Source organism: Oncorhynchus tshawytscha, linkage group LG08 (genome assembly GCF_018296145.1).
Source record: "Oncorhynchus tshawytscha isolate Ot180627B linkage group LG08, Otsh_v2.0, whole genome shotgun sequence".
NCBI lineage: Eukaryota > Metazoa > Chordata > Actinopteri > Salmoniformes > Salmonidae > Oncorhynchus > Oncorhynchus tshawytscha.
The window spans coordinates 89,068,231-89,092,285 of NC_056436.1; the positions used below are offsets into that span (position 1 = coordinate 89,068,231).

Consider the following 24,055-nt stretch of genomic DNA (forward strand, 5'->3'; position numbering starts at 1 on the left):
ACTCTCAGCGGTGTAGTTGAACCCACACTCTCAGCGGTGTAGTTGAACCCACACTCTCAGCGGTGTGAGTTGAACCCACACTCTCAGCGGTGTAGTTGAACCCACACTCTCAGCGGTGTAGTTGAACCCACACTCTCAGCGGTGTAGTTGAACCCACACACTCAGCTGTCTACAGTATTTGAACCCACACTCTCAGTGGTGTAGTTGAACACACATTCTCAGCTGTGTACAGTAGTTGAACACACACTCTCAGTGGTGTAGTTGAACCCACACTCTCAGTGGTGTAGTTGAACACACACTCTCAGCTGTGTACAGTAGTTGAACCCACACTCTCAGCGGTGTAGTTGAACCCACACTCTCAGCGGTGTAGTTGAACCCACACTCTCAGCGGTGTAGTTGAACCCACACTCTCAGCGGTGTAGTTGAACCCACACTCTCAGTGGTGTAGTTGAACGCACATTCTCAGCTGTGTACAGTAGTTGAACCCACACTCTCAGTGGTGTAGTTGAACCCACACTCTCAGCGGTGTAGTTGAACACACATTCTCAGCTGTGTAGTTGAACCCACACTCTCAGCGGTGTAGTTGAACACACATTCTCAGCTGTGTAGTTGAACCCACACTCTCAGCGGTGTAGTTGAACACACACTCTCAGCTGTGTACAGTAGTTGAACCCACACTCTCAGCGGTGTAGTTGAACCCACACTCTCAGCGGTGTAGTTGAACCCACACTCTCAGCGGTGTAGTTGAACACACACTCTCAGTGGTGTAGTTGAACACACATTCTCAGCTGTGTACAGTAGTTGAACCCACACTCTCAGCGGTGTAGTTGAACACACACTCTCAGCGGTGTAGTTGAACACACACTCTCAGCGGTGTAGTTGAACCCACACTCTCAGCGGTGTAGTTGAACCCACACTCTCAGCGGTGTAGTTGAACACACACTCTCAGCGGTGTAGTTGAACACACACTCTCAGTGGTGTAGTTGAACACACATTCTCAGCTGTGTACAGTAGTTGAACCCACACTCTCAGCGGTGTAGTTGAACCCACACTCTCAGAGGTGTAGTTGAACCCACACTCTCAGCGGTGTAGTTGAACCCACACTCTCAGCGGTGTAGTTGAACCCACACTCTCAGCGGTGTAGGTGAACCCACACTCTCAGTTGTGTAGGTGAACCCACACTCTCAGTGGTGTAGGTGAACCCACACTCTCAGTGGTGTAGTTGAACTGAGTGTGATTTATTTTGCCAGTACAATAAAACCAATGGAATATTCCCCAGACTCAAGATGAATCAGGTATTTGTAAATGTTAGATGTACAGTATGAGTCAAGAGTTTGGACACACCTACTCATTCAAGGGGTTTTCCAAGAGTGTGCAAAGCTGTCATAAAGGCAAAGGGTGGCTACTTATAAATATATTTTGATTTGTTTAACACTTTTTTGGTTACTACATGATTCCATATGTGTTATTTAATCGTTTTTGATGTCTTCACTATTATTCTACAATGTAGAAAAACTGTTGAATGAGAAGCTGTGTCCAAACTTTTGACTGGTACTGTATGTATTTGAAGTCTGATACTCTGATTAGAGTCTCCCTTGTTACTCTACCTTCCCCTTCACTCCCCTTCCTCCCCATCATTCTCCCCTCTCCTCGTCACTCTACCCCCCCAGTTCCCCCTCAGATCCATGAGAAGGAAATAGCGGCACCATCTAGCCCATATCGCCGTGGCAGCAGCCAGACCCTCACCTGTACAGGGTACGGACGTCCCGCCCCTAACATCACCTGGCAGTGGAGGAGATGGAGCCCCTGTGGCCTCAACAGCACCCACCGCATGTAAGAACACCTGTACATACAGTACACACAACCCAGCCGGAGAGAATTACACACAACCCAGCCTGAGAGAATTACACACAACCCAGCCGGAGAGAATTACACACAACCCAGCCTGAAATAATTACACACAACCCAGCCGGAGAGAATTACACACAACCCAGCCGGAGAGAATTACACACAACCCAGCCTGAAATAATTACACACAACCCAGCCGGAGAGAATTACACACAACCCAGCCGGAGAGAATTACACACAACCCAGCCGGAGAGAATTACACACAACCCAGCCGGAGAGAATTACACACAACCCAGCCTGAAATAATTACACACAACCCAGCCGGAGAGAATTACACAACCCAGCCGGAGAGAATTACACACAACCCAGCTGGAGAGAATTACACACAACCCAGCCGGAGAGAATTACACACAACCCTGTGTGTGTGTGTGTGTGTGTGTGTGTGTGTGTGTGTGTGTGTGTGTGTGTGTGTGTGTGTGTGTGTGTGTGTGTGTGTGTGTGTGTGTGTGTGTGTGTGTGTGTGTGTGTGTGTGTGTGTGTGTGTGTGTGTGTGTGTGTGTGTGTGTGTGTGTGTGTGTGTGTGTGTGTGGTATTTCTAGGTGAGTGTGAGGAGAGGAGTGATGTTTGGACTAACAACAGGATGTATGGATGGGACAGATGGCAACACAGCATCACACACACACATCCTCTAACCCTGACACACACACTAAGCTTTACTTTCTCTCCGCCAACAAGAGGGGTGGGAGCAGTGCCCATTGAAACAGAAGTGGTGATAGATAGACGTGGTGATATATAGACGTGGTGATAGACAGACGTGGTGATAGACAGACGTGGTGATAGATAGACGTGGTGATAGACAGACGTGGTGATAGATAGACGTGGTGATAGATAGACGTGGTGATAGATAGACGTGGTGATATATAGACGTGGTGATAAATAGACGTGGTGATAGATAGACGTGGTGATATATAGACGTGGTGATAGATAGACGTGGTGATATGGTGATAGACGTGGTGATATATCGATGTGGTGATAGACGTGGTGATAGGCGTGGTGATATATAGACGTGGTGATAGATAGACGTGGTGATAGATAGACGTGGTGATAGACGTGGTGATAGACGTGGTGATAGACGTGGTGATAGATAGACGTGGTGATATATAGACGTGGTGATAGATAGACGTGGTGATATATAGACGTGGTGATAGATAGACGTGGTGATAGATAGACGTGGTGATAGATAGACGTGGTGATATATCGACGTGGTGATAGACGTGGTGATATGTCGATGTGGTGATATATCGACGTGGTGATAGATAGACGTGGTGATAGATAGACGTGGTGATATATAGACGTGGTGATAGATAGACGTGATGATATATAGTCGTGGTGATATATAGACGTGGTGATATATAGACGTGGTGATATAGGGACGTGGTGATAGACATGGTGACATAGACGTGGTGATAGATAGACGTGGTGATATATAGACGTGGTGATATATAGACGTGTTGATAGACATGGTGAAATATAGACGTGGTGATAGATAGACGTGGTGATAGATAGACGTGGTGATAGATAGACGTGGTGATAGATAGACGTGGTGATAGATAGACGTGGTGATATATAGACGTGGTGATATATAGATGTGGTGATATATAGACGTGTTGATAGACATGGTGATATATAGACGTGGTGATAGATAGACGTGTTGATAGACATGGTGATATATAGACGTGGTGATATATAGACGTGGTGATATTTCACGTGGTGATAGATAGACGTGGTGATAGATAGACGTGGTGATATATAGACGTGGTGATAGATAGACGTGGTGATAGATAGACGTGGTGATATAGAGACGTGGTGATAGATAGACGTGGTGATAGATAGACGTGGTGATAGATAGACGTGGTGATATATAGACATGTTGATAGACATGGTGATATAGAGACGTGGTGATATAGAGACGTGGTGATAGATAGACGTGGTGATATAGAGACGTGGTGATAGATAGACGTGGTGATAGACAGACGTGGTGATATATAGACGTGGTGATATATAGACATGTTGATAGACATGGTGATATAGAGACGTGGTGATATTTAGACGTGGTGATAGATAGACGTGGTGATAGATAGACGTGGTGATAGATAGACGTGGTGATAGACGTGGTGATAGATAGACGTGGTGATAGATAGACGTGGTGATAGACATGGTGATAGATAGACGTGGTGATAGATAGACGTGGTGATATAGAGACGTGGTGATAGATAGACGTGGTGATATATAGACGTGGTGATATATAGACATGGTGATATAGAGACGTGGTGATATTTAGACGTGGTGATATTTAGACGTGGTGATATAGAGACGTGGTGATAGATAGACGTGGTGATAGATAGACGTGGTGATAGACATGGTGATAGATAGACGTGGTGATAGATAGACGTGGTGATAGATAGACGTGGTGATAGATAGACGTGGTGATAGATAGACGTGGTGATATATAGACGTGGTGATAGACATGGTGATATAGAGACGTGGTGATATAGAGACGTGGTGATATAGAGACGTGGTGATATAGACGTGGTGATATAGAGACGTGGTGATATAGACGTGGTGATATATAGACGTGGTGATAGACATGGTGATATATAGACGTGGTGATATATAGATGTGGTGATATATAGATGTGGTGATATAGAGACGTGGTGATAGACAGATGTGGTGATATATAGACGTGGTGATAAATAGACGTGGTGATAGATAGACGTGGTGATATATAGACGTGGTGATAGATAGACGTGGTGATATGGTGATAGACGTGGTGATATATCGATGTGGTGATAGACGTGGTGATAGGCGTGGTGATATATAGATGTGGTGATAGATAGACGTGGTGATAGATAGACGTGGTGATAGATAGACGTGGTGATAGATAGACGTGGTGATAGATAGACGTGGTGATAGATAGACGTGGTGATAGACGTGGTGATATATAGATGTGGTGATATATAGACGTGGTGATATATAGATGTGGTGATAGATAGACGTGGTGATATATAGACGTGGTGATATATAGACGTGGTGATAGATAGACGTGGTGATAGATAGACGTGGTGATAGATAGACGTGGTGATATATCGACGTGGTGATAGACGTGGTGATATGTCGATGTGGTGATATATCGACGTGGTGATATATCGATGTGGTGATAGACGTGGTGATATAGAGACGTGGTGATATAGAGACGTGGTGATACAGAGACGTGGTGATATATATACGTGGTGATATACAGATGTGGTGATATATACGTGGTGATATATAGACGGGGTGATATATAGATGTGGTGATATATATACGTGGTGATATATAGACGTGGTGATATATAGACGTGGTGATATATAGACGTGGTGATATATAGACGTGGTGATAGATAGACGTGGTGATATATAGTCGTGGTGATATATAAACGTGGTGATATATAGACGTGGTGATATAGGGACGTGGTGATAGACATGGTGACATATAGATGTGGTGATAGATAGACGTGGTGATATATAGACGTGTTGATAGACATGGTGATATATAGACGTGGTGATAGATAGACGTGGTGATATAGAGACGTGGTGATAGACATGGTGATATAGAGACATGGTGATATATAGACGTGGTGATATATAGACATGGTGATATAGAGACATGGTGATATAGAGACGTGGTGATATAGAGACGTGGTGATATAGACGTGGTGATATAGACGTGGTGATATAGACGTGGTGATATAGACGTGGTGATATATAGACGTGGTGATATATAGACATGTTGATAGACATGGTGATATTTAGACGTGGTGATATTTAGACGTGGTGATATTTAGACGTGGTGATATAGAGACGTGGTGATAGATAGACGTGGTGATAGATAGACGTGGTGATAGACATGGTGATAGATAGACGTGGTGATAGATAGACGTGGTGATATAGAGACGTGGTGATAGATAGACGTGGTGATATATAGACGTGGTGATATATAGACGTGGTGATAGACATGGTGATATAGAGACGTGGTGATATATAGACGTGGTGATATAGAGACGTGGTGATATAGAGACGTGGTGATATAGAGATGTGGTGATATAGACGTGGTGATATAGACGTGGTGATATATAGACGTGGTGATATATAGACATGTTGATAGACATGGTGATATAGAGACGTGGTGATATAGACGTGGTGATAGACATGGTGATATATAGATGTGGTGATATATAGATGTGGTGATATATAGATGTGGTGATATAGAGACGTGGTGATAGACAGATGTGGTGATATATAGACGTGGTGATAAATAGACGTGGTGATAAATAGACGTGGTGATAGATAGACGTGGTGATATATAGACGTGGTGATAGATAGACGTGGTGATATGGTGATAGACGTGGTGATATATCGATGTGGTGATAGACGTGGTGATAGGCGTGGTGATATATAGATGTGGTGATAGATAGACGTGGTTATAGATAGACGTGGTGATAGATAGACGTGGTGATAGATAGACGTGGTGATAGACGTGGTGATAGATAGACGTGGTGATATATAGACGTGGTGATATATAGACGTGGTGATAGATAGACGTGGTGATATATAGACGTGGTGATAGATAGACGTGGTGATAGATAGACGTGGTGATATATAGACGTGGTGATATATAGACGTGGTGATAGATAGACGTGGTGATAGATAGACGTGGTGATAGATAGACGTGGTGATAGATAGACGTGGTGATAGATAGACGTGGTGATATATCGACGTGGTGATAGACGTGGTGATAGACGTGGTGATATATCGATGTGGTGATATATCGACGTGGTGATATATCGATGTGGTGATAGACGTGGTGATATAGAGACGTGGTGATATAGAGACGTGGTGATATATACGTGGTGATATACAGATGTGGTGATATATATACGTGGTGATATATAGATGGGGTGATATATAGATGTGGTGATATATAGACGTGGTGATATATAGACGTGGTGATATATAGACGTGGTGATATATAGACGTGGTGATATATAGACGGGGTGATAAATAGACGGGGTGATATAGACGTGGTGATATATAGACGTGGTGATATATAGACGTGGTGATATATAGTCATGGTGATATATAGTCGTGGTGATAGATAGAACGTGGTGATATATAGTCGTGGTGATAGATAAACGTGGTGATATATACGTGGTGATATATAGACGTGGTGATATAGGGACATGGTGATAGACATGGTGACATATAGATGTGGTGATAGATAGACGTGGTGATATAGACGTGGTGATATATAGACGTGGTGATATATAGACGTGGTGATATATAGACGTGGTGATATATAGATGTGGTGATATATAGACGTGGTGATATATAGACGTGGTGATAGATAGATGTGGTGATAGATAGACGTGGTGATATATAGACGTGGTGATAGATAGAGACGTGGTGATATATAGATGTGGTGATATAGAGACGTGGTGATAGATAGATGTGGTGATATATAGACGTGGTGATAGATAGACGTGGTGATATATAGACGTGGTGATAGATAGACATGGTGATAGACGTGGTGATATATAGATGTGGTGATAGATAGCGTGGTGATATATAGATGTGGTGATAGATAGACGTGGTGATAGATAGACGTGGTGATAGATAGACGTGGTGATAGATAGACGTGGTGATAGATAGACGTGGTGATAGATAGACGTGGTGATAGATAGACGTGGTGATATATAGACGTGGTGATATATAGACGTGGTGATATATAGACGTGGTGATATATAGACGTGGTGATATATAGACGTGGTGATATATAGACGTGGTGATAGATAGACGTGGTGATAGATAGACGTGGTGATAGATAGACGTGGTGATAGATAGACGTGGTGATAGATAGACGTGGTGATATATCGACGTGGTGATAGACGTGGTGATATGTCGATGTGGTGATATATCGACGTGGTGATATATCGATGTGGTGATAGACGTGGTGATATAGAGACGTGGTGATATAGAGACGTGGTGATACAGAGACGTGGTGATATATATACGTGGTGATATACAGATGTGGTGATGATATATACGTGGTGATATATAGACGTGGTGATATATAGACGTGGTGATATATAGACGTGGTGATATATAGACGGGGTGATAAATAGACGGGGTGATATAGACGTGGTGATATATAGACGGGGTGATATATAGACGTGGTGATATATAGACATGGTGATATATAGTCATGGTGATATATAGACGTGGTGATAGATAGACGTGGTGATATATATAGTATATAGACGTGGTGATGTATAAACGTGGTGATATATAGATATATGGTGATATAGGGACGTGGTGATAGACATGGTGACATATAGACGTGGTGATAGATAGACGTGGTGATATATAGACATGGTGATATATAAACGTGGTGATAGATAGTGATAGATAGACGTGGTGATATAGAGACGTGGTGATAGATAGACGTGGTGATATATAGACATGGTGATAGACATGGTGATATAGAGACATGGTGATATATAGACGTGGTGATATATAGACATGGTGATATAGAGACGTGGTGATATAGAGACGTGGTGATATAGCGACGTGGTGATATAGAGACGTGGTGATATAGAGACGTGGTGATATAGAGACGTGGTGATATAGAGACGTGGTGATATAGACGTGGTGATATATAGACATGTTGATAGACATGGTGATATAGAGACGTGGTGATATATAGACGTGGTGATATAGAGACGTGGTGATATAGAGACGTGGTGATAGATAGACGTGGTGATAGATAGACGTGGTGATAGACATGGTGATAGATAGACGTGGTGATAGATAGACGTGGTGATATAGAGACGTGGTGATATATAGACGTGGTGATATATAGACGTGGTGATATAGACGTGGTGATATATAGACGTGGTGATATATAGACATGGTGATAGACATGGTGATATAGAGACGTGGTGATAGATAGACGTGGTGATAGACATGGTGATAGATAGACGTGGTGATAGATAGACGTGGTGATATAGAGACGTGGTGATAGATAGACGTGGTGATAGATAGACGTGGTGATATAGAGACGTGGTGATATAGACGTGGTGATATATAGACGTGGTGATATATAGACATGGTGATAGACATGGTGATATATAGACATGGTGAAAGACATGGTGATATATAGACGTGGTGATATAGAGACGTGGTGATATAGAGACGTGGTGATATAGAGATGTGGTGATATAGACGTGGTGATATAGACGTGGTGATATATAGACGTGGTGATATATAGACATGTTGATAGACATGGTGATATAGAGACGTGGTGATATAGACGTGGTGATAGACATGGTGATATATAGATGTGGTGATATATAGACGTGGTGATAGACATGGTGATATATAGACGTGGTGATATATAGACGTGGTGATATATAGACGTGGTGATATAGAGACGTGGTGATATATAGACGTGGTGATATAGAGACGTGGTGATATAGAGACGTGGTGATATATATAGAGAGACGTGGTGATATAGAGACGTGGTGATATAGAGACGTGGTGATATAGAGACGTGGTGATATAGAGACGTGGTGATATATAGACGTGGTGATATATAGACGTGGTGATATATAGACATGTTGATAGACATGGTGATATATAGACGTGGTGATATATAGACGTGGTGATATAGAGACGTGGTGATATAGAGACGTGGTGATATAGAGACGTGGTGATAGATAGACGTGGTGATAGACATGGTGATAGATAGACGTGGTGATAGATAGACGTGGTGATAGATAGAGACGTGGTGATATAGAGACGTGGTGATATATAGACGTGGTGATATATAGACGTGGTGATATATAGACGTGGTGATATATAGACGTGGTGATATATAGACGTGGTGATATAGACGTGGTGATATATAGACGTGGTGATATATAGACGTGGTGATATATAGACGTGGTGATATAGACGTGGTGATATATAGACGTGGTGATATATAGACATGGTGATAGACATGGTGATAGATAGACGTGGTGATAGATAGACGTGGTGATATAGAGACGTGGTGATAGATAGACGTGGTGATAGATAGACGTGGTGATATAGAGACGTGGTGATATAGACGTGGTGATATATAGACGTGGTGATATATAGACATGGTGATAGACATGGTGATATAGAGACGTGGTGATATATAGACGTGGTGATATAGAGATATAGTGGTGATATAGAGACGTGGTGATATAGAGACGTGGTGATATAGAGACGTGGTGATATAGAGACGTGGTGATATAGACGTGGTGATATAGACGTGGTGATAGACGTGGTGATATATAGACGTGGTGATATATAGACATGTTGATAGACATGGTGATATATAGACGTGGTGATATATAGATGTGGTGATATATAGATGTGGTGATATATAGATGTGGTGATATATAGATGTGGTGATATAGAGACGTGGTGATAGACAGATGTGGTGATATATAGACGTGGTGATAAATAGACGTGGTGATAGAGACGTAGTGATAGATAGTGATATATAGATGTGGTGATAGATAGACGTGGTGATATGGTGATAGACGTGGTGATATATCGATGTGGTGATAGACGTGGTGATAGGCGTGGTGATATATAGACGTGGTGATAGATAGACGTGGTGATAGATAGACGTGGTGATAGATAGACGTGGTGATAGATAGACGTGGTGATAGATAGACGTGGTGATAGATAGACGTGGTGATAGATAGACGTGGTGATATATAGACGTGGTGATATATAGACGTGGTGATATATAGACGTGGTGATATATAGACGTGGTGATAGATAGACGTGGTGATAGATAGACGTGGTGATAGATAGACGTGGTGATATATCGACGTGGTGATAGACGTGGTGATATATCGATGTGGTGATATATCGACGTGGTGATATATCGATGTGGGTGATAGACGTGGTGATATAGAGACGTGGTGATATAGACGTGGTGATATAGACGTGGTGATATAGACGTGGTGATATATAGACGTGGTGATATATAGACATGTTGATAGACATGGTGATATAGAGACGTGGTGATATAGACGTGGTGATAGACATGGTGATATATAGATGTGGTGATATATAGATGTGGTGATATATAGATGTGGTGATATAGAGAAGTGGTGATAGACAGATGTGGTGATATATAGACGTGGTGATAAATAGACGTGGTGATAGATAGACGTGGTGATATATAGACGTGGTGATAGATAGACGTGGTGATATGGTGATAGACGTGGTGATATATCGATGTGGTGATAGACGTGGTGATAGGCGTGGTGATATATAGATGTGGTGATAGATAGACGTGGTGATAGATAGACGTGGTGATAGATAGACGTGGTGATAGATAGACGTGGTGATAGATAGACGTGGTGATAGATAGACGTGGTGATAGACGTGGTGATAGATAGACGTGGTGATATATAGACGTGGTGATAGATAGACGTGGTGATAGATAGACGTGGTGATAGATAGACGTGGTGATAGATAGACGTGGTGATAGATAGACGTGGTGATAGATAGACGTGGTGATAGATAGACGTGGTGATAGATAGACGTGGTGATAGATAGACGTGGTGATAGATAGACGTGGTGATAGATAGACGTGGTGATATATCGACGTGGTGATATATCGACGTGGTGATAGACGTGGTGATATATCGATGTGGTGATATATCGACGTGGTGATATATCGATGTGGTGATAGACGTGGTGATAGAGAGACGTGGTGATATAGAGACGTGGTGATACAGAGACGTGGTGATATACAGATGTGGTGATATATATACGTGGTGATATATAGACGGGGTGATATATAGATGTGGCGATATATAGACGTGGTGATATATAGACGTGGTGATATATAGACGTGGTGATATATAGACGGGGTGATAAATAGACGTGGTGATATATAGACGGGATGATATATAGACGTGGTGATATAGACGTGGTGATATAGACGTGGTGATATATAGACGTGGTGATATATAGACGTGGTGATATATAGTCATGGTGATATATAGTCGTGGTGATAGATAGACGTGGTGATATATAGTCGTGGTGATATATAAACGTGGTGATATATAGACGTGGTGATATAGGGACATGGTGATAGACATGGTGACATATAGATGTGGTGATAGAGACGTGGTGATATATAGACATGGTGATATATAGACGTGGTGATAGATAGACGTGGTGATAGATAGACGTGGTGATATATAGACGTGGTGATATATAGACGTGGTGATATATAGACGTGGTGATATATAGATGTGGTGATATATAGACGTGGTGATAGATAGACGTGGTGATAGATAGATGTGGTGATAGATAGACGTGGTGATATATAGACGTGGTGATATATAGATGTGTGATATATAGACGTGGTGATATATAGACGTGGTGATATATAGATGTGGTGATATAGAGACGTGGTGATAGACAGTGATATAGAGACGGGTGATATATAGACGTGGTGATAGATAGACGTGGTGATAGATAGACGTGGTGATAGATAGACGTGGTGATATGATAGACGTGGTGATATATCGATGTGGTGATAGATGTGCGTGGTGATATATAGATGTGGTGATAGATAGACGTGGTGATAGATAGACGTGGTGATAGATAGACGTGGTGATAGATAGACGTGGTGATAGATAGACGTGGTGATAGATAGACGTGGTGATAGATAGACGTGGTGATAGATAGATGTGGTGATAGATAGACGTGGTGATATATAGATGTGGTGATATATAGATGTGGTGATATATAGACGTGGTGATATATAGACGTGGTGATATATAGACGTGGTGATATATAGACGTGGTGATATATAGACGTGGTGATAGATAGAACGTGGTGATAGATAGACGTAGTGATAGATAGACGTGGTGATAGATAGACGTGGTGATATATCGACGTGGTGATAGACGTGGTGATATATCGATGTGGTGATATATAGGCGACGTGGTGATATATCGATGTGGTGATAGACGTGGTGATATAGAGACGTGGTGATATAGAGACGTGGTGATACAGAGACGTGGTGATATATATACGTGGTGATATACAGATGTGGTGATATATATACGTGGTGATATATAGACGTGGTGATATATAGACGTGGTGATATATAGACGTGGTGATATATAGACGGGGTGATATATAGACGGGGTGATAAATAGACGGGGTGATATAGACGGGGTGATATATAGACGTGGTGATATATAGACATGGTGATATATAGTCATGGTGATATATAGACGTGGTGATAGATAGACGTGGTGATATATAGTCGTGGTGATGTATAAACGTGGTGATATATAGACGTGGTGATATAGGGACGTGGTGATAGACATGGTGACATATAGATGTGGTGATAGATAGACGTGGTGATATATAGACGTGTTGATAGACATGGTGATATATAAACGTGGTGATAGATAGACGTGGTGATATAGAGACGTGGTGATAGATAGACGTGGTGATATATAGACATGGTGATAGACATGGTGATATAGAGACATGGTGATATATAGACGTGGTGATATATAGACATGGTGATATAGAGACGTGGTGATATAGAGACGTGGTGATATAGCGACGTGGTGATATAGAGACGTGGTGATATAGAGACGTGGTGATATAGAGACGTGGTGATATATAGACGTGGTGATATATAGACGTGGTGATATATAGACATGTTGATAGACATGGTGATATAGAGACGTGGTGATATATAGACGTGGTGATATAGAGACGTGGTGATATAGAGACGTGGTGATAGATAGACGTGGTGATAGATAGACGTGGTGATAGACATGGTGATAGATAGACGTGGTGATAGATAGATGGTGATATAGAGACGTGGTGATATATAGACGTGGTGATATATAGACGTGGTGATATAGAGACGTGGTGATATATAGACGTGGTGATATATAGACATGGTGATAGACATGGTGATATAGAGACGTGGTGATAGATAGACGTGGTGATAGACATGGTGATAGATAGACGTGGTGATAGATAGACGTGGTGATATAGAGACGTGGTGATAGATAGACGTGGTGATAGATAGACGTGGTGATATAGAGACGTGGTGATATAGACGTGGTGATATATAGACGTGGTGATATATAGACATGGTGATAGACATGGTGATATAGAGACGTGGTGATATAGAGACGTGGTGATATAGAGACGTGGTGATATAGAGACGTGGTGATATAGACGTGGTGATATAGAGACGTGGTGATATAGACGTGGTGATATATAGACGTGGTGATATATATATACGTGGTGATATATAGACGTGGTGATATATAGACGTGGTGATATAGAGACGTGGTGATATAGAGACGTGGTGATATAGAGACGTGGTGATATAGAGACGTGGTGATATATAGACGTGGTGATATAGACGTGGTGATATAGACGTGGTGATATGGTGATATATAGACGTGGTGATATATAGACATGTTGATAGACAGACGGTGATATAGAGACGTGGTGATATAGACGTGGTGATAGACATGGTGATATATAGACGTGGTGATATATAGACGTGGTGATAGACATGGTGATATATAGACGTGGTGATATATAGACGTGGTGATATATAGACGTGGTGATATATAGACGTGGTGATATATAGACGTGGTGATATAGAGACGTGGTGATATAGAGACGTGGTGATATAGAGACGAGACGGTGATATAGAGACGTGGTGATATAGAGACGTGGTGATATAGAGACGTGGTGATATAGAGACGTGGTGATATAGACGTGGTGATATATAGACGTGGTGATATATAGACGTGGTGATATATAGACATGTTGATATATAGACATGGTGATATATAGACGTGGTGATATATAGACGTGGTGATATAGAGACGTGGTGATATAGAGACGTGGTGATATAGAGACGTGGTGATAGATAGACGTGGTGATAGACATGGTGATAGATAGACGTGGTGATAGATAGACGTGGTGATATAGAGACGTGGTGATAGATAGACGTGGTGATATATAGACGTGGTGATATATAGACGTGGTGATAGATAGACGTGGTGATAGATAGACGTGGTGATATATAGACGTGGTGATATATAGACGTGGTGATATATAGACGTGGTGATATACGTGGTGATATATAGACGTGGTGATATATAGACGTGGTGATATATAGACGTGGTGATATAGACGTGGTGATATATAGACGTGGTGATATATAGACATGGTGATAGACATGGTGATAGATAGACGTGGTGATAGATAGACGTGGTGATATAGAGACGTGGTGATAGATAGACGTGGTGATAGATAGACGTGGTGATATAGAGACGTGGTGATATAGACGTGGTGATATAGAGACGTGGTGATAGATAGACGTGGTGATAGACATGGTGATATAGAGACGTGGTGATATATAGACGTGGTGATATAGAGACGTGGTGATATAGAGACGTGGTGATATAGAGACGTGGTGATATAGAGACGTGGTGATATAGAGACGTGGTGATATAGACGTGGTGATATAGACGTGGTGATAGACGTGGTGATATATAGACGTGGTGATATATAGACATGTTGATAGATAGACATGGTGATATATAGACGTGGTGATATATAGATGTGGTGATATATAGATGTGGTGATATATAGATGTGGTGATATATAGATGTGGTGATATAGAGACGTGGTGATAGACAGATGTGGTGATATAGAGACGTGGTGATAAATAGACGTGGTGATAGATAGACGTGGTGATAGATAGACGTGGTGATATGGTGATAGACGTGGTGATATATCGATGTGGTGATAGACGTGGTGATAGGCGTGGTGATATATAGACGTGATAGTGATAGATAGATAGACGTGGTGATAGATAGACGTGGTGATAGATAGACGTGGTGATAGATAGACGTGGTGATAGATAGACGTGGTGATAGATAGACGTGGTGATAGACGTGGTGATATAGACGTGGTGATATATAGACGTGGTGATATATAGACGTGGTGATATATAGACGTGGTGATAGATAGACGTGGTGATAGATAGACGTGGTGATAGACATGGTGATAGATAGACGTGGTGATAGATAGACGTGGTGATATAGAGACGTGGTGATAGATAGACGTGGTGATAGATAGACGTGGTGATATAGAGACGTGGTGATATAGACGTGGTGATAGATAGACATGGTGATATATCGACGTGGTGATAGACGTGGTGATATATCGATGTGGTGATATATCGACGTGGTGATATATAGATGTGGTGATAGACGTGGTGATATAGAGACGTGGTGATATAGAGATGTGGTGATATAGACGTGGTGATATAGACGTGGTGATAGACGTGGTGATATATAGACGTGGTGATATATAGACATGTTGATAGACATGGTGATATAGAGACGTGGTGATATAGACGTGGTGATAGACATGGTGATATATAGACGTGGTGATATATAGACGTGGTGATATATAGATGTGATGATAGACGTGGTGATAGATAGACGTGGTGATAGACGTGGTGATAGATAGACGTGGTGATATATAGACGTGGTGATAGATAGACGTGGTGATAGATAGACGTGGTGATAGATAGACGTGGTGATATATAGACGTGGTGATAGATAGACGTGGTGATAGATAGACGTGGTGATAGATAGACGTGGTGATAGATAGACGTGGTGATATATCGACGTGGTGATAGACGTGGTGATATATCGATGTGGTGATATATCGACGTGGTGATATATCGATGTGGTGATAGACGTGGTGATATAGAGACGTGGTGATATAGAGACGTGGTGATATATACGTGGTGATATACAGATGTGGTGATATATATACGTGGTGATATATAGATGGGGTGATATATAGATGTGGTGATATATAGACGTGGTGATATATAGACGTGGTGATATATAGACGGGGTGATATATAGACGTGGTGATAAATAGACGGGGTGATATAGACGTGGTGATATAGACGTGGTGATATAGACGGGGTGATATATAGACGGGGTGATATATAGACGTGGTGATATATAGTCGTGGTGATAGATAGACGTGGTGATATATAGTCGTGGTGATATATAAACGTGGTGATATATAGACGTGGTGATATAGGGACATGGTGATAGACATGGTGACATATAGATGTGGTGATAGATAGACGTGGTGATATATAGACGTGGTGATATATAGACGTGTTGATAGACATGGTGATATATAGACATGGTGATATATAGACGTGGTGATAGATAGACGTGGTGATAGATAGACGTGGTGATATATAGACGTGGTGATATATAGACGTGGTGATATATAGACGTGGTGATATATAGATGTGGTGATATATAGACGTGGTGATAGATAGACGTGGTGATAGATAGATGTGGTGATAGATAGACGTGGTGATATATAGACGTGGTGATATATAGATGTGGTGATATATAGACGTGGTGATATATAGACGTGGTGATATATAGATGTGGTGATATAGAGACGTGGTGATAGACAGATGTGGTGATATATAGACGTGGTGATAGATAGACGTGGTGATATATAGACGTGGTGATAGATAGACGTGGTGATATGGTGATAGACGTGGTGATATATCGATGTGGTGATAGGCGTGGTGATATATAGATGTGGTGATAGATAGACGTGGTGATAGATAGACGTGGTGATAGATAGACGTGGTGATAGATAGACGTGGTGATAGATAGACGTGGTGATAGATAGACGTGGTGATATATAGACGTGGTGATATATAGATGTGGTGATATATAGACGTGGTGATATATAGACGTGGTGATATATAGACGTGGTGATATATAGACGTGGTGATATATAGACGTGGTGATATATAGACGTTGTGATATATAGACGTTGTGATAGATAGACGTGGTGATAGATAGACGTGGTGATAGATAGACGTGGTGATAGATAGACGTGGTGATATATCGACGTGGTGATAGACGTGGTGATATGTCGATGTGGTGATATATCGACGTGGTGATATATCGATGTGGTGATAGACGTGGTGATATAGAGATGTGGTGATATAGAGACGTGGTGATACAGAGACGTGGTGATATATATACGTGGTGATATACAGATGTGGTGATATATATACGTGGTGATATATAGACGTGGTGATATATAGACGTGGTGATATATAGACGTGGTGATATATAGACGGGGTGATATATAGACGGGGTGATAAATAGACGGGGTGATATAGACGTGGTGATATATAGACGGGGTGATATATAGACGTGGTGATATATAGACATGGTGATATATAGTCATGGTGATATATAGACGTGGTGATAGATAGACGTGGTGATATATAGTCGTGGTGATGTATAAACGTGGTGATATATAGACGTGGTGATATAGGGACGTGGTGATAGACATGGTGACATATAGATGTGGTGATAGATAGACGTGGTGATATATAGACGTGTTGATAGACATGGTGATATATAAACGTGGTGATAGATAGACGTGGTGATATAGAGACGTGGTGATAGATAGACGTGGTGATATATAGACATGGTGATAGACATGGTGATATAGAGACATGGTGATATATAGACGTGGTGATATATATAGAGACGTGGTGATATAGAGACGTGGTGATATAGAGACGTGGTGATATAGCGACGTGGTGATATAGAGACGTGGTGATATAGAGACGTGGTGATATAGAGACGTGGTGATATAGACGTGGTGATATAGACGTGGTGATATAGACGTGGTGATATATAGACATGTTGATAGACATGGTGATATAGAGACGTGGTGATATATAGACGTGGTGATATAGAGACGTGGTGATATAGAGACGTGGTGATAGATAGACGTGGTGATAGATAGACGTGGTGATAGACATGGTGATAGATAGACGTGGTGATAGATAGACGTGGTGATATAGAGACGTGGTGATATATAGACGTGGTGATATATAGACGTGGTGATATAGACGTGGTGATATATAGACGTGGTGATATATAGACATGGTGATAGACATGGTGATATAGAGACGTGGTGATAGATAGACGTGGTGATAGACATGGTGATAGATAGACGTGGTGATAGATAGACGTGGTGATATAGAGACGTGGTGATAGATAGACGTGGTGATAGATAGACGTGGTGAATATAGAGACGTGGTGATATAGACGTGGTGATATATAGACGTGGTGATATATAGATAGACATGGTGATATAGAGACGTGGTGATATAGAGACGTGGTGATATAGAGACGTGGTGATATAGAGACGTGGTGATATAGAGACGTGGTGATATAGAGACGTGGTGATATAGAGACGTGGTGATATAGACGTGGTGATAGAAACGTGGTGATATATAGACGTGGTGATATATAGACATGTTGATAGACATGGTGATATAGAGACGTGGTGATATAGACGTGGTGATAGACATGGTGATATATAGACGTGGTGATATATAGACGTGGTGATAGACATGGTGATATATAGACGTGGTGATATATAGACATGGTGATATAGAGACGTGGTGATATAGAGACGTGGTGATATAGAGACGTGGTGATATAGAGACGTGGTGATATAGAGACGTGGTGATATAGAGACGTGGTGATATAGAGACGTGGTGATATAGAGACGTGGTGATATAGAGACGTGGTGATATAGACGTGGTGATATAGACGTGGTGATATATAGACGTGGTGATATATAGACATGTTGATAGACATGGTGATATAGAGACGTGGTGATATATAGACGTGGTGATATAGAGACGTGGTGATATAGAGACGTGGTGATAGATAGACGTGGTGATAGACATGGTGATAGATAGACGTGGTGATAGATAGACGTGGTGATATAGAGACGTGGTGATAGATAGACGTGGTGATATATAGACGTGGTGATATATAGACATGGTGATATAGACGTGGTGATATATAGACGTGGTGATATATAGACGTGGTGATATAGACGTGGTGATATATAGACGTGGTGATATATAGACATGGTGATATATAGACGTGGTGATATAGACGTGGTGATATATAGACGTGGTGATATATAGACATGGTGATAGACATGGTGATAGATAGACGTGGTGATAGATAGACGTGGTGATATAGAGACGTGGTGATAGATAGACGTGGTGATAGATAGACGTGGTGATATAGAGACGTGGTGATATATAGACGTGGTGATATATAGACATGGTGATAGACATGGTGATATAGAGACGTGGTGATATATAGACGTGGTGATATAGAGACGTGGTGATATAGAGACGTGGTGATATAGAGACGTGGTGATATAGAGACGTGGTGATATAGAGACGTGGTGATATAGAGACGTGGTGATATAGAGACGTGGTGATATAGAGACGTGGTGATATAGAGACGTGGTGATATAGACGTGGTGATATAGACGTGGTGATATATAGACGTGGTGATATATAGACATGTTGATAGACATGGTGATATATAGACGTGGTGATATATAGACGTGGTGATATAGAGACGTGGTGATATAGAGACGTGGTGATATAGAGACGTGGTGATAGATAGACGTGGTGATAGACATGGTGATAGATAGACGTGGTGATAGATAGACGTGGTGATATAGAGACGTGGTGATAGATAGACGTGGTGATATATAGACGTGGTGATATATAGACATGGTGATATAGACGTGGTGATATATAGACGTGGTGATATATAGACGTGGTGATATATAGACGTGGTGATATATAGACGTGGTGATATATAGGCATGGTGATATATAGACGTGGTGATATAGACGTGGTGATATATAGACGTGGTGATATATAGACATGGTGATAGACATGGGTGATAGATAGACGTGGTGATAGATAGACGTGGTGATATAGAGACGTGGTGATAGATAGACGTGGTGATAGATAGACGTGGTGATATAGAGACGTGGTGATATAGACGTGGTGATATATAGACGTGGTGATATAGACGTGGTGATAGACATGGTGATAGACATGGTGATATAGAGACGTGGTGATATATATACGTGGTGATATAGAGACGTGGTGATATAGAGACGTGGTGATATAGAGACGTGGTGATATAGAGACGTGGTGATATAGAGACGTGGTGATATAGACGTGGTGATAGACGTGGTGATATATAGACGTGGTGATATATAGACATGTTGATAGACATGGTGATATATAGATGTGGTGATATATAGATGTGGTGATATATAGATGTGGTGATATATAGATGTGGTGATATAGAGACGTGGTGATAGACAGATGTGGTGATATATAGACGTGGTGATAAATAGACGTGGTGATAGATAGACGTGGTGATATATAGATGTGGTGATAGATAGACGTGGTGATATGGTGATAGACGTGGTGATATATCGATGTGGTGATAGACGTGGTGATAGGCGTGGTGATATATAGACGTGGTGATAGATAGACGTGGTGATAGATAGACGTGGTGATAGATAGACGTGGTGATAGATAGACGTGGTGATATATAGACGTGGTGATATATAGACGTGGTGATAGATAGACGTGGTGATAGATAGACGTGGTGATAGATAGACATGGTGATATATCGACGTGGTGATAGACGTGGTGATATATCGATGTGGTGATATATCGACGTGGTGATATATCGACGTGGTGATATAGACGTGGTGATATAGAGACGTGGTGATAGATAGACGTGGTGATAGATAGACGTGGTGATAGATAGACGTGGTGATAGATAGACGTGGTGATAGATAGACGTGGTGATAGATAGACGTGGTGATAGATAGACGTGGTGATAGACGTGGTGATAGACGTGGTGATATATAGACGTGGTGATAGATAGACGTGGTGATAGATAGACGTGGTGATAGATAGACGTGGTGATATATAGACGTGGTGATATATAGACGTGGTGATAGACGTGGGTATAGATAGACGTGGTGATTTATAGACGTGGTGATAGATAGACATGGTGATAGATAGACGTGGTGATAGATAGACGTGGTGATATATAGACGTGGTGATAGACGTGGGTATAGATAGACGTGGTGATAGATAGACGTGGTGATATATAGACGTGGTGATATATAGATAAACGTGGTGATAGATAGATATAGATAGACGTGATAGTGATAGATATAGATAGATGATAGATAGTGGTGATAGATAGACGTGGTGATAGATAGACGTGGTGATAGATAGACGTGGTGATAGATAGACGTGGTGATAGACGTGGTGATAGATAGATAGACGTGGTGATATATAGATAGACGTGGTGATAGATAGACGTGGTGATAGATAGACGTGGTGATAGACATGGTGATAGATAGACGTGGTGATAGATAGACGTGGTGAAATATAGACATGGTGATAAACGTGGTGATAGACGTACAATATATAGGGAATAGGATGCCACCCCTGGCCTAAAGTAGTGCACTTTATAGGTGATAGGGTGCCACCCCTTGTCTAAAGTAGTGTACTATATAGGGAATAGGGTGCCAGCCCTGGTCTAAAGTAGTGCACTATATAGGGAATAGGGTGCCACCATTGGTCTAAAGTAGTGCACTATATAGGGAATAGGGTGCCACCCCTGGTCTAAAGTAGTGTACTATATAGGGGATGGTGTGCCACCCCTGGTCTAAAGTAGTGCACTATATAGGGGATAGGGTGCCACCCCTGGTCTAAAGTAGTGTACTATATAGGGAATAGGGTGCCAGCCCTGGTCTAAAGTAGTGCACTATATAGGGGATAGGGTGCCTACGGGCCGTGGTGAAAGACTATGTTGTTGTGTTTTGTGTTTTGTAGGAGTCGGAGGGATCGTAAAGGGCGTAGCGACAGCGTCTCAGACTGTCAGAACTGGCAGGACCTGGACTCACAGAACACCGTTAATAAAATAGAAAACATCGAGACGTCAGTCGAAGTCGTGGACGGGAGGCAGAAGGTTGGTTCTCACTCCCTAAAACAAAAGTTTACACCATTTAACAATACTACGAATGTTATCTGAATGCTTTCTGAATGCTTTCTGAATGCTTTCTGAATGCTTTCTGAATGCTATCTGAATGCTATCTGAATGCTATCTGAATGCTATCTGAATGCTATCTGAATGCTATCTGAATGCTATCTGAATGCTATCTGAATGCTATCTGAATGCTATCTGAATGCTATCTGAATGCTATCTGAATGCTATCTGAATGCTATCTGAATGTTATCTGAGTGCTATCTGAACGTTATCTAAATGTTGAATCATGACCATGTTATTACATTTTTGTAGGCTATCATCTTGGCCATGTTCTGTTATAATCTCCACCCGGCACAGCCAGAAGAGGACTGGCCACCCCACATAGCCTGGTTCCTCTCTAGGTTTCTTCCTAGGTTTTGGCCTTTCTATGGAGTTTTTCCTAGCCACCGTGCTTCTACACCTGCATTGCTTGCTGTTTGGGGTTGTAGGCTGTGTTTCTGTACAGCACTTTGAGATATCAGCTGATGTAAGAAGGGCTTTATAAATACATTTGATTTGATATCATTTTGATCAAGTTTACAATTAGAATTTTTGTAAGTAATAGATTTATTTAGGTTACTTGCAGTTTTAAACTGAATTGTACACCAATTTACAATCATAGATTGCTGATTTAGTAAAGCTTTAGTATCTCAGAGATAGAACAGGAAGATAGACGCCCAGTGTCCCTTAACCCTGAACTGGAGCGTTTTACCCAGTGTCCCTTAACCCTGAACTGGAGCGTTTTACCCAGTGTCCCCTAACCCTGAACTGGAGCGTTTTCACCCAGTGTCCCCTAACCCTGAACTGGAGCGTTTTACCCAGTGTCCCTTAACCCTGAACTGGAGCGTTTTACCCAGTGTCCCTTAACCCTGAACTGGAGCGTTTTCACCCAGTGTCCCTAACCCTGAACTGGAGCGTTTTACCCAGTGTCCCTTAACCCTGAACTGGAACCCTGAACTGGAGCGTTTTACCCAGTGTCCCTTAACCCTGAACTGGAGCGTTTTACCCAGTGTCCCTTAACCCT

General features: G+C 41.7%; 1 protein-coding gene across 1 annotated transcript in view; it reads left to right on the forward strand.

The window, feature by feature from the left end:
- Window positions 1–24,055, forward strand: part of LOC112238407 (vascular endothelial growth factor receptor 3-like) — a 192,023-nt gene that overhangs the window by 117,526 nt on the left and 50,442 nt on the right. Inside the window, exons 10-11 of the mRNA XM_042326337.1 lie at window positions 1,671–1,833; window positions 22,839–22,974. Coding sequence (XP_042182271.1) covers window positions 1,671–1,833; window positions 22,839–22,974 — 299 coding nt within the window. The remainder of the gene's footprint in view (window positions 1–1,670; window positions 1,834–22,838; window positions 22,975–24,055) is intronic.